This window comes from Ahaetulla prasina, chromosome 12 (genome assembly GCF_028640845.1).
Source record: "Ahaetulla prasina isolate Xishuangbanna chromosome 12, ASM2864084v1, whole genome shotgun sequence".
Classification (NCBI taxonomy): Eukaryota; Metazoa; Chordata; class Lepidosauria; order Squamata; family Colubridae; genus Ahaetulla; species Ahaetulla prasina.
The window spans coordinates 7,380,639-7,394,426 of NC_080550.1; the positions used below are offsets into that span (position 1 = coordinate 7,380,639).

General features: G+C 42.0%; 1 protein-coding gene across 2 annotated transcripts in view; it reads left to right on the forward strand.

Annotated features, from left to right (window-relative positions):
- Positions 1-609: 609 nt before the first annotated feature.
- Positions 610-13,788, forward strand: part of ZNF423 (zinc finger protein 423) — a 304,646-nt gene continuing 291,467 nt past the window's right edge. For both annotated transcript variants that reach the window (XM_058155221.1, XM_058155222.1), the window contains exon 1: positions 610-1,081. In XM_058155221.1, coding sequence (XP_058011204.1) covers positions 1,042-1,081 — 40 coding nt within the window. In that variant the 5' untranslated portion in view covers positions 610-1,041. The remainder of the gene's footprint in view (positions 1,082-13,788) is intronic.

The following is a 13,788-nucleotide window of genomic DNA, read 5'->3' on the forward strand; positions in this document are numbered from 1 at the left end:
AAGGGAGACCCGGGACAGGCTTGCGAGCCGCAGGGGAAAGAAACGTCCCGGGGGTGGGGGTGGTAGAGAAAGAGGAGGGTGTGTGTGTGCGTGTTTTTTTTAAAATACACGCAACTAGGCAATTAGGCAGCGACACCTCCCTCCCCCCTTCCGTGCCTCTGTGGCCCCCGCCCCGGGTTTTATCTTTCTTTCTTTCTTTTTTTTTTTTGCCTTTGGCAAAGAGGTTGGGGGTGCCTTTCCCCCCCCCCCCTTAAAAAATCATAAATCTGAAAGGTTTCCATTCCCCCAAGGAATTTTTTTTTTAAAAAAAAGGGTGGGGCGGTTTAAATGAAAACATCCCCCCATCCCAAGCAAGAAAAGAAGGGTGGGAGAGAAGAGAGAGAAAAAAAAAATCCACGCCCAGACGCCGGGGAAGAAGAAGCTGCGATGGGGAGGTTGGTGGGGGGGGGGAGGGGAGGAAGGGGAGTTGAGGTCGCCTTGATTGGTTTGCTTAATTGAAAAGGCGCGCTCGGGAATGTGTTTGTGCTCTTAATTATTAAATCGCAATTGATAGCGGACGGAGAGGGGGGGGCAAGAGAGTTGGGAGTGGGGGGGGGGGAGGGAGAATCTTTTGAGCCCAGCCGGGTCGAAACCTCCCAGCGCTCTAACTAGGTGTTTTGTTTAAAACAAAACAAAACAAAACAAACAAAAATAGAGGAGGGGAGGAAAAAAAAAGAGAGAGTTGCAAGTTGCCGCATTGCAACAGGCAAAAGAAGTGAGAAATCAAAAGAATCGATCCGGCCGCCGCCGCCGCCTCTGCTGCTTCGCCCCTGCTGGAGAGCCGCCGGTAGACAAAGTTTCCAAGTGGGAAAAGAAGGAAGGAAGGAGCGGGGGGGGGGAGCAGAGACACCCGGAGAGGCGCAGGAAGCGAAAGAGGAGGGGGAGAGAAAGAAGAGCGAGAGGAGAAGAAAAGGAGGAGGAGGAAGAAAGGAAGAAAAAGAAAGAGAGAGAGAGAGAGAGAGAAAAAAGAAGAGAGTAAGTGCCCTAAGAGCCGGAGTGGAAATGTCCCGCAGGAAGCAAGCCAAGCCGCGCTCGGTGAAGGGTAAGTCGAGTTGCTCCGCGAGACTGAGTCGGCTCCGAGCCGAGACTCGCGCCCGCCCTGCCGCGCCGCCGGCTTCGGGAAGCTGCCCCCGTAAGCGTCAGCCTGCCCAGCCGCCCGCCCGCCTGCCTCTGCCTCGTGACCAAGTGGGGGTTGGGGCCACCGCGGTGGGGACTGCGAGCTTGGCACCGCTTTCCCCAGACTCTTCCCTCTACCACCACATCCTAATCACTACCCTCCTTCTTTTTGGGTCTGCTGCTCCTGGGGCCGCCGGCGGAGTTCCAGAAAAAGGGGGCAGCGCCGCGTTTGGAGCGAAAGGGTGGCCGCCGGCCGAGGAGAGTAGGGCTGGCCCGGTTGCGTCCATCCAGGCGTGACCGGTTACTGGAAGGCGGGTGGGCGCGAGACTCAGCCTTAAAGCCCGTCTCTGCTCGGAAGAATCCGGTGCCATCCAGCGCTGGCGGGTGATTTTTGGACCGGGCGACTCCTCTAACCAGCATCTGCCAGCGTGGAGGATAGCAAGGGATTGTGGGAGATGGCCCGAACATCTGGAGAGAGATCCAGGTTGCCTGCACCAGCTGTGAATCATAGGGAGCGCGCTGGGAACGGGATAGATGGGTGGGGTGGCTAAGAAAACTTCCAAGGGACCTTATAGGGTGACTGCTCAGCATCTCCTGGGTTGGAGGCAGAGAGGGAGGGGTTCCACCGCAAGTAGAAAATCTCCAAATAAATAAATAAAAACATGCAGGCTTTTGATGCAAAGTCTCCCTGAAGAGGCGTTTTTGTTGACCTGCCTTGCTACTCACTATTAAAAAGCTTTGCCTACTGACATGGTGGGGCGGGGAAGGGTGTGTGTGTGTCAAATCCCTCCACCCCAAATATTTATCGCCCTATAGATTTCAGACTTCAGATGTGGGTTTGACAGGGTGTGCAATATTTCCTTCCCTTCTCTTTCCCAGATTAATGGGGGGGAAACGCACTGGCAAACAAGGTTGCAAGGAACAGACTGCCTTGATTCCTGTTGCAAACTTTCAAGGGATTTTTTTAAAATAATAACTTGGGAGATGGCTTCTGATAGGGATAAGGGTATTTTACTCCCGGGGCAATTCCGTTGGTCTCCACAAAAGCTCTCCAGAGAAAATGTTTGTGTGGCGCCTAGCCAGTTTACCTGGTGCGTTGGAATGGAGTGGCAGACACCGAGCATTGGTCATAAAAGAAGTTTCCTTCCACAAACTTGTTTCGGAAAGGAATAGATAGGATCAACTTTTACCGGGAGGAAGGCTTTCAGGACCGGAGTAGATTTTTTTTAAAAGATGGAGATAAAAGTTTTGACAATGTCAGTTTAAGTCGAAGAGTGTATTCCGACTTGGCACCCAGTCTCTGTAACTCCATAGGTTCCAGAGGGAAAAAAACCACAGAGAGCTATGGGATGTTTCCTTCCTGCCCAGTATTGGGAGCAGCACATTTGCATACATTTGCTCACCAGAGTCAGTTTTCTGGAGGAAAATGTGGAAATGGTATCCATACTTGTAGTTCAGCCTTGAACCGTGGGGTGGTTGTTGCTCTCTTGGCTTGGTGGTTTCCTTGCAGAGGTTTCTCTTACCAAACTAGGTAACCCCGGGCCAGCTTTGATGCCTGCAAGGAAGCCACCAAGTTCAAGGAGCCTCAAAGATCCCACAGAATGTGGAAATGCTTCCACGGTTGGAAGTTGTCTAGTGCTGGGAGACGGAGAGTTCCCTGGCTCCTTGTGAATTGGTTCCAAGAAATCCCGTTCTTCTGAATTTGGACCACGTTCAGACTTCTTCCCGGGATCTCATCATCCCATCTGGCCTGAGCGAGATTCCTCAATGAATCTCTGAAGCAGGTTTGAAGGGCCTCCTTTTGGGTTCTTCAGCCTAATTTTGCCAGATGTGGAAACTCAATCCGCCTGCTTTCCCAAATCCATACCTCTCTCAAGGTCTCTCGCCCCTGTGGAATTTGCCCCGAGTTCTGTGTTCCCTCTTCTCTCAACCCTAAAGGAAAGTTACATCCTCTTTTAACAAAAGCAGCTTTATAGTAAGTTGCAGACCAAGCAAACCCCATTGCTCCCTAGGGCAGCCCTGGGACAGTCTGTTGGCAGCAAATGGCAAATGGTTTCGATGTAGCCAAGAGAATAAGATTATTATTTTCCAACTCTTTTTTTTTTCTTCTTCTTAAAATTGCTACCACCAGAAGGTTTTTAGTCCTCTGGGAGCAGGTTAATTTGATTTTGTTCTTACGAGAATGCGATTTGAACCCCGACTTCCTCCCCTCCCCCTATTCTGGAACCGGCTCTTTTCTTCCTCCCCTCTTTTTTCATTCTTTTCTAAGTAGAGAATTAAAACGAATTTGCTCTACAACTTTTTCTTGAAGATTATTAAGTGGTTTTTTCAGCTGAACAGTCTTCTTAAAAAATGGGACTATTGTGTTTGTACCTGGGAAGTAGGTTCCTGTATGTGATGTAGTCTGTTTTGGAAATCTTACCTGCTTGTTTCATCGATAATAAAGGTTCTTGTCCCGTATTCCCCACACCCCAATCAAGGACTTGAATGTCCTTAGCAAAGTAGCTCTCTCTGTCTCCCTCTCTCTCTCTCTCTCTCTCTGTGTGTGTGTGTGTGTTTCCTACTTAACAGAGTAAGTAGCATCCTAATGAATGTGGCTAGTGTGGGTGTTTTCCACTATTCTTTACAAGTGTGTTTGTTTGGTCAGTGTCTTAGGTCTTTTTTCATCCCACGTTCGAAGAGGGTGGGGTTTGTGATTCAGCTTCTGGAGATCTGCTATCCTGTGCTACATTTTTAATTTACCTTTTTCCTCCCCCCAACAACTAAAAGGTGAAAAGTTTATGGAATAATAATTTAAAAAAAACAACAACAGATGGACAAGGGAAAGAAAATAGAATGGGTGGCAAGTTGACCATGAATGTCTGTGACCCACATTTCATTTTCCTTATTCCCTTAGCTCTTTTTTTTTTGGTGGGTGGGAGGATGGGAGAGCTGTCTGCTAAATGTATAGGATTGTAGCCCCCAAGGGATCAAATAACTGGACCACACTGTGAAAAATTAAGACGTGAGGAGCATGAGGTCATTTTATTACAAGTCTTGTAATTGCACCAGGCTAAGAGTTGGTCTGCAAAGACAGATGTTGTTGCATTGAATAACTAAACTAGCAACTGAGCTGCACTCCTAGGGAAGCTTTAGGAACAGAGGAAGAAAGTATCATTATGTTTGGCTATTAATCAGGCTACTTGACTTCTCTCTGCGGCTAACGATTCAAAGGTATTTCAAGAGGGTTGACATCCAGTCCTAAGAACATTCATGTTAACAGATCTAGATGGTGGAGTGTGGTATAATGACTGCCCATTGGCTCATAGTTCTGTTTCCCAGTCAACCCAATCCCAATTCCAGTTTAGTTCCAGAGTTCAAATTCAGACATCAAAAAGCTGCTGTTGAAGATTGCTCAACCAACTTTCTGTATTAAGCTGAATCTGCAACACAGTTGAATGTCTTATCTGTGACACGGAACCTGTGTTAGGTCTTCTTTGAGTGGTGCAAATGGATTTGACCTCCAGGTGGTTACTTTTATCATGGCATTGCTAAAGTTTGCCACTGAGTAGAATAGAACAGTGGTCTCCAACCTTGGCAACTTTAAGCCTGGAGGACTTCAACTCCCAGAATTCTGGGAGTTGAAGTCCGCCAGGCTTAAAGTTGCCAAGGATGGAGACCACTGGAAGAGAATAAAATAACAGAGTTGGAAGGGATCTTGGAGGTCTTCTAGTCCAACCCCCTGCTTAGACAGGAAACCCTACACCACTTCAGACAAATCCAGCATCTTCTTAAAAACTTGTTTTGGAGCATTCACAACTTAGAGGCAAGTTGTTCCACTGATTAATTGTTCTCAATGTCAGAAAATTCTTCCTTAGTTCTAAGTTGCTTCTCTCCTTGATTAGTTTCCACCTATTGCTTCTTGTCCTGCCCTCAGGTGCTTTGGAGAATAGCTTGACTCCCTCTTCTTTGTGGCAGCCCCTCAGATATTGGAAGACTGCTATCATGTCACCTCTAGTCCTTCTTTTCATCAGACTAGACATACCCAATTCCAGCAACTAAGTGATAAACGTTTAGGACTGGGAAGGTGATCCTATTGAGTTCAGAATAAAGGTTCAAAACAACTCATGGATACTTTAGCATCTAAGTAGCTCAGAGTTGAACTGAAGGGTCCTTAGTGCTCTCCAACTTTGGTGGTTTTCTTGCAGATGTTTCCTTACCCAACTAGGTAACATCATCAGTACAAAAGTATACGAGTACATATAGAGTTGCAACTGGTACTATGTACATTGAGTTGAAACTTTGTATCTCTTCATGTTGGATGCAGCAGCTTTGAGATAATAGATTTATATTTTACAGTGCATGAGGTAGAAAACAGAAATCTTAGAGACTAAATCTTGTTGGACCTGAATTAATAAACATAACTTGTGTTGCCCTTGCTCTAATGTGTCATAAAATTATATTTTAAGTGGCGGGGGGAGGTGGGAAAAATGGTTTACATGGTTTATATTCTGTCCAGAGCCATCGAGAGTTAGTTGGCATACATATATAATAACAATTATAATAATTAAACATGCTTCTGTGTGTGTAACTTCTGTTTTTACTGTTGCAGAATAGCTTTGTTACATTTTTAAAAGTTGCAAAAAAAAATAAATCTATATTTGGAAGATGGAAGTGCGTAATGTGTGGAAACTGAAGTACAGTTGTAACAAAATATCCTGTTAAAGGGTTTCCCTTTTCTCGTCTTCCTTTTATCTACTATACAATCGTTTTCCAAATTGAAAAAAAAAATGTATATGGACTGCTCCCGTCCCTCTCCCCAAAGTACAAAACAAACCTGCAAAATGAACTTTGTTTTCCAGGTGGTTCGTACCGTAATTGTGTGAATTGCATCCTTCCATTGAGTGGCTGTCTGTCCATGATAGCATAACTATTCATAATTTTTTTCCCCATTTTATTTGTTAGTGGAAAAAAAAACAACCCATAACAAGTTATTTGAAATCAAGGAGGAATGTTTTTTCCCTGGAAAAGTAAGAAGAAGAAAAACAACTGCAACTTTATTTGAATTGTAGGAGTTGTAATTTTAGGAATAATAGCATAGCATTAGCATAGAATTCTTTAGAATAGAATAGTAGAATTTTTTATTGGCCCAGTGTGATTGGACACACAAGGAATTTGCATTCCATGCATACGGTCTCAGTGTACATAAAAGAACAGATACATTCATCAAAAATCATAAGGTACAACACTTAATGATAGTCATAGGGTACTATTAAGCAATCAGAACAATATCAAAATAAATCGTAAGAATACAAGCCATAACATTACAGACATACAGTCATAAGTGGAAGAAGATGGGTGGTTATTTATTGGACAAGTGTGATTGGACGCACAAGGAATTTGTCTCTGGTGCATATGCTCTCAGTACATAAAAAGACAAGAATCACAAGGCACAACACTCAGTGACATACAGTACAATAAGCAATCAAATCATATTAGGAAACAATAAGAATATAAATCACAAGGATACAAGCAACAAAGTTACAGTCATGTAGTCATAAATGGGAGGAAATGGGTGATAGGAATGATGAGAAGATTAATAATAATAGTAATGCTGCCTAATGTGAATAGTTCGACAGTGTTGAGGGAATTATTTGTTTAGCAGAGTGATGGCGTTGGGGAAAAAACTTCTTGTGCCTAGTTGTTCTGGTGTGCAGGGCTCTACAGTATCATTTTGAGGGTAGGAGTTGAAACAGTTTATGTCCAGGATGAGAGGGGTCTGTAAATGTTTTCACAGCCCTTTTTTTGACTCATTTTGAGAGGATTTTGAAAAGATTAAAAAGGAGAAGGTTCCTTACATTTTTCCCTAGGGAAGTTCAGAACTTTCACTATAAAATGTGCATGGAAAATATTATAAAAACAAGCCCTTCCACATGAATCTGAGGTAGGAAAGTATGTCTGACGGCATGTTTTAACTTCCTAGCTGTGTGTCAACTTAACAGGATGGCTTTATGGGCCGTTGCAATAGACGTAACAGGAGCAATTAACAGAAAGAGCATCCCTGAGAGTGGAGGAGGAAGGAGGTAAGGGAAAAAGTGAATAATGATAATTTCAGTTGGATCTTTTCAGGGCTGAAAATCTCACCTGAAACCAGGCGATAGAGATATTTGAATTGGAACAACTCAATTAAGGATGAGGATTCCACCTTTAGAGGATGCGACCTTGATGTTTCAAAAATGCTTCCTCCTCTTTCAATATCGGTCCATATTTGAGGGATCCATCCGTGGTGTTTTTTGAGCTTGGTTGTTTTCTTGCAGACGTTTCATTACCTGAACTAGGTAACATCATCAGTGCTTGGACCATACTCCCTTCTAGGACTGATGATGTTATTTACTTTGGGTACTGAAATGTCTACAAGAAAATAACCAACCAAGCTCAGAGAATACCAAGGACACCCCACATTTCAACCCTGAGTTACAAATATTTCTTTTTATAAGTCCATATTTTTTCCTCACGCAATCACTTAAAGGGTCCAAAAAGGCAATTAAAACGCTTGCTTTCCTTCTTTTTGGTTGTGACTTGTCTTACGATCTCTCCTCTTTCCTTTTTCAAAACCCAGGATTGAGTTTTGACCATTATTTTGTAATTGAAACTCACAGTGGTATTGGAATTCTCTTCCAGTGAACGTCAATTGCTGGATGATCAGAAGATCTTCTCTGGAGGACCCCAGCTTCTTTGCCACTGTCAACTTGCTAAATTTGGTCTTGAAATGTGACTGGAGAAAATAATAATGAAAGCATGGGTTCTGTTTTGATGGAACAATAGGATAGAGTAGGGTAGGGTAGGATAGGGTAGGGTAGGATAGGACAGGACAGGACAGGACAGGACTGGACAGGACAGGACAGGACAGGACAGGACGGACAGGAATGGAGTAGTGTAGAGTAGATTAAGAATAGGATAGACTAGAAATAAAGGAAAAAATAAAGGAGAGAAATTAGAAATGTACAATATGTAAATAATAAATATATAAGAATGTAGAAAAGTAAAGCTATTAGTATTAGATAATTTAATGTAAATAAAGAAAACGGGATAAGAAAGAAAATAAAATAATAAATGAGATATGGCGGGAAAGGTGTAAAAGTGAAAGAAGACCACTAAGAAACGTCATTTAAAAATAGGAGTTATTTATCTGTTGTATGTTGTGTGTTTGTCAGATTGTGTATCACAATAAAACAATAAAAAAAAAGAATAGGATTAGGATAGGATAGGAGTTGGCTGGGGGTGGGATGGGATGGAATTTATTGGAGAAGGGTGACAGGACACACAAGGAGTTTGTGTCTGGTGCATTAGCTCTTGGTGTACATACAACAAGACATAAATCATATTAGCAGAAGGTAGTAGGAAAAATGAGAGAATGACAAGGCTAAGAACAATGCAACCTATTACATGGGTAAATATCTTTGGGTAGAAGTCAGTGCTGTAGGAGATAGGAATTTTGCAGTGTGATGGCTTGGGGGAAAAACTGTCCCTGGATCTAATTGTATTGGCATGCAATGCCCCATAGCGGCGTTTTATGTCCAGGATGTGAGGGCTCTCAGCCCTCTTTCTGGTTTGTGCAGTATACAGGTCCTCCACAGAAGGCAGGCTATACATGGATAGGAAAAGAAATCTTCAGAACTTGTTTATTATTATTATTATTTTTTTCAGGTGATGCTGAGACTTGGCAGCTGGCAGTCTAATTTGGTTGCCACAGTCCACGTTTCCATGGAAATAATTGAGATGCAATAAAAAAGGAGATTTAAGGTCACAGGTACTTTGACCTAAGACAGGGAGAAAATAACTTTAAATTACAACCGTTGCTTCAGATGCACACTTCTGGCTTCTCACATTGCTTGAAATATTTTGGGGGGCTCAATTTTACAGTTCGGGTATCGGTATAATAAGAGAGTGTTTCCTCATTTCTTCTTGAGTTTTTCCATCCCGTCTGTTATAAAGAACATTGTTAATGTTAAAAGTGGAGCTTACCTATGTCAGGGAAACAGCAAAGAGGCTAAGACAGGGGTGTCTAATCTTGGCCCCTTGAAGAATGGTGGACTTCAACTCCCAGAATTCCCCAGCCTGCGACTTGCTCATATTTATAGCTGATGCTGGCTGGGGAATTCTGGGAGCTGAAGTCCACCACTCTTCAAGGGGCCAAGTTTGGGCTAAGAGAAGAAATTTTTATAAATGCTGAGGTAATTTTCTTTTAAAAATTGTGTGAAATGACTTCCATTGCCCAACTGATATTGTCCATTAACTGTCCACAACTAGGATCACATTTTTCCCCCAAAATACCCATTCAGGCTGACACAGATGCAGTAATTATAGTATCAGTATCCCTTCACTTTAATTGATCATTGTGGAAACATTTCCTTAAAAGTTTTGAAATTGAATTGAATAGGTTGACTTACATTAACACTGTGTAATTTGTGTATTTATTTGTTTGTTCAATTTATAACCCAACTTTTCTCTAGTTCAGGCTGGTATTTGTAGAATACTTTCCTCCCTACATAAAGTTAATATATTTTGTCAGTGTATTAATATGTATTTGTTTTGAAAATAGGATTTTTTTTCAGTTAATTTTTACTTGCAAGCTTATGTCCAGCCTTGGTCATCATCATTTAATCATTGTGCAGAGATATAGTATATCAGCATAACTATCAGTTTATGTGATAGTTTGCACCCCCTTTCAAAAAAATGGAATTTGGATAGCTAGCCACAGTGTAATAAATTGTTGATGATGTTAACAATTGTCTTTGAAACCAACACCAAAAGTTTAAGTGTCTTGAAGGAAGGTATAATTAAAATCAGTTTCAACTAGTTATTGGATGAATTGAGACCTCAAAATGTCTCCACACAGAGTCTTCACTGGAAAAAAAAACACTCTGGAGTTTGTATTATCTTCCCAATTTTATGTTGTAGGCCATTGATATTATTCCCAACGGCTTTTTCCAAATTCATATCCTTGATTGCTTGAGGCTGTTGCAGCTTATTTAAATACAAAAATCAATTAAATTCAATAAACGTTTTATTTGAATGTTGTTTGTGATTTTTTCCTCCACCAAAACATTGAAATATTTCCATATGTAGAGTTGGAGAGAAATCAAACAGAGTAAATTGGTTTTAAATCCAAGATATAGCTTTACATATTTATCTCAGGTTGCAATAGTGTTTTGTGTGGATGAAGTAACACGTTGGGAACCCAACTATTTTACAGAAGAAAAAAAAGAAGAAAGAAAGAAAGAAAGAAAGAGAAAAGAAGGAAGAGAAGAGAAGGAAAGGGAAGAGAAGAAGAGAAGGAGAAAGAAAAGGAAGAAAGGAAGGAAAGGAAAGGAAAGAGAACAGGAGAAAGAAAAAGGGAGGGAGGAAGGAAAGAAGGAGGAAGGGAGGGAGGGAGGAAGGAAGGGAAAGGATAAAGCTCAGATTTGGCATTGTGTTTGAACAGCAGAATTATCACTTTGGGTTTTTAATTTGTTTTTTTTAGGGGGGGGCAGGCTTGACAAAATATACTGATAGAAAGTTTGATTTACAGCTTATCCTTCTCAGAAAGAAAAAAAAAACCCAACCAGAGTTGCCCTTAGCATCTGAAAACTGTCAACCTAGGTGGTTTCCTGCTTCAATAAATGCAAAGCAATCCCCATAATAATAACGATGATGCTCAAAAACATCATCGGTTGTTGCTCTTTTCCAATTAACGGATTGCTCAGAACGATTGCGCGGTAAAGAAAACAGTGTTTTGTCTATCGCTTCGGGCCGATTTTTTTTTTTTTAAATGTCTTCTGGAAAGAGTTTCTTTTTGTCTTGATTGATGTCAAGTATGAAAGCATGATCGTAATATCCTTTTGAAAGCTATTGTATTGTCAGCTCTAACTGACAGCAGGAGGCCCTCCTAGTGGTATAGATTAGCTCTGTAGAAATACTGACATTTTCTTTGTTATACTGCTGTTGTTCGGCTCGCAAAGTCAATTATACAATGTCGAAGCGCAGTGGCTGAGTTGACGCTGGAAGTAACAGTATCTTTTATCTTTTCCCTTCTTTCTCCCCCCCCCACCCTCAAATATATAATTTTCTCTTCTTGTTTTCCTGCCCCAGCTGGCTATCCTCTTAGCAATTGATGGCTAAGAATATTGAAGCCACTAGAAAAATGATCCAGTTCTGTTTCTGCCTGCTTTTCTATCTATCTATCTATCTATCTATCTATCTATCTATCTATCTATCTATCTATCTATCTATCTATCTATCTATCTATCTATCTATCTATCTATCTCTCCTTTTAAAGATTCATGGCACATTAAGTATCTTGGGTATCGCGATTTCCAGGAACTGAAATGAGAATCCTCACCTTCCTGAATATCATAGATTAAATTTGAAATTGGAGAATGGGCCACACAGGTTTTGTTTTGGATGCAAATAGGAGCAGAGGTGAGGGGCTTTTCTGCGCCCCACTGGCCATTGACAAGCATGTTCACCAGCTAGGTAAGAAATTCCAGATTTGTAGGTTCCATTGTCTTTATTTGTGGTACCAGCAAGAGAGTTGTGAGAAGTTTTCCTTTGGGGTTTTTTTTACGGCAGGAGAGAGAGTGAGTGACTTTGCAGCTTCCTAGCTTAATAACTGGAATTTGTGATTTGCGTGTGGCATGCTTTTAATTGTCCTGCACCTGAGATAATTCCTCTTGGTTTTTTGTTTTTTTTTAAGCCGGTGCATATCACAAAAAATACGTAGGGGTAAAGGAAGGGAATTTGGATGGGTAAATTAGTGAAGTGGGCGTGGATTTATAAATCAAACCGTATACAATTCAAGACGTTTATTTCGCGCGCCCCTTGCTTTCTTTGCCGAGAAAGAAAGAGGGAAAAAGATCTTGCAACGAATTGCTTGCAGAAGATGCTTTTTCCCATCTCCTCCTAACCCTGCCTCTGTTCTAAAATTAAAAAAAATATGTGTGTAATGACGGTAGCAGAGAGAGCATCAGTCACCACCAAATTGCCTTAAATAACAAGTATCTGGTGGAACAATCCTCTCATTGGGAATGTTAATTGTGGGATTTCTAAATTACTATTCTAAGCTAATAGACAAAAAAAAATAAAAATTCCACAGTTCCCAGTAATTTGTCAGGATTTATTTTGTTTCTCTTCAATAATTGGAAATTAATGTCTTGAAGTGAAAACAGATGTTCGCGCCACATTTCGGTTGGGTAGAGGCAAAAAAAAAAAGAAGAAGAAAAAGAAGAGAAAAAGAAACGAAGATGGCTTTGTATACGCATCTTCCTGGTCTGTAACAAGAGTTGATGCGAGGCTAATGAAGCTTTTGGTCTCACCCGACTGATGGATAGAATAGAAACTTAATTAACCTATAAGTAAAATGAATAATCTCAGGGGAACATAAACTGCATCGTTATATTGTGTGTGCGGTAATTCTTGTTTCGTTTTTATATAATTAAAAAAAGAGGCCCTCGGTTTGAAAATGGCTTTTTACTTGCCAAATAAGGGGGGTGTGTGTTTGGGGGAAATCACATGGGGCTAAGATTTCATGTTCCTTGTTTGTTTTGGTGCACCGTTGTGTCGTCCATTCAACCGCTACCATGTGTTACATCCGCTTGATTGACTTAGTGTGAACCGAGCGATGATAGCTTCTTTAACCACCACGTTTTTATGTTAAACCATCGCTTCATCTAGTGTGCGAGCCCAGTCATTGTATGGGGTTGTCTCAACAAGACTCAATGCAAACAGCAAGACTCAATTGGCTAATGTAGACTTATCCTGGTTTGTCAGAGGCGCCTGCCTGTTTGATGGTGGTAGAAGAGTCTTAGCTTTTTCTGGTTCGGTTGGTTGACCCGTTGTCTTGCAAAAATGTTGGATTTCAACTCCCACAATTCCCAGCTAGCACTGCTCTTGGCCTAAGAATGGATTAAACCAATTAAGGGGAAGGTAGACCAATGAAGGGACGCGGTGGCTCAGGGGCTAGGACGTTGAGCTTGTCGATTGAAAGGTTGGCAGCTCAGCGGTTCGAATCCCTAGTGCTGCCATGTAACAGGGTGAGCTCCTGTTACTTGTCCCAGCTTCTGCAAACCTAGTTTCGAAAGCACGTAACAATGCAAGTAGAAAAAATAGGGACCACCTTTGGTGGGAAGGGAACAGCGTTCCATGCGCCTTTGGCGTTGAGTCATGCCGGCCACATGACCATGGAGACGTCTTCGGACAGCGCTGGCTCTTCAGCTTTGAAACGGAGATGAGCACCGCCCCCTAGAGTCGGCAACGACTAGCATGTATGTGCGAGGGGAACCTTTACCTTTACCTTTACTAGACCAATGACAAATACGACACTATTAATCATAGTGAAATGATGGGACCTTCAGATTCCAAATAATATATCTTTAAATATGATATTTTGGAGAACAACACATGGAAGAGATGAAAACAAAAAGGGGTCAACCCAGGGGTGAAATGCTTCCAGTTCGGACTGGATCGATAGATCCAGTAGCGATGGTGGCGGGTGGTTTGGAGAACCAGTAGCAAAAATCCCTGGCCCCTCCCCCCATGCCTACCCAATCGCCCGGTCACCCGCTTGCCGCTTCTTTCTGGCTCGCTCACTTTTCCCGCCGGAATGGTAGGAATATG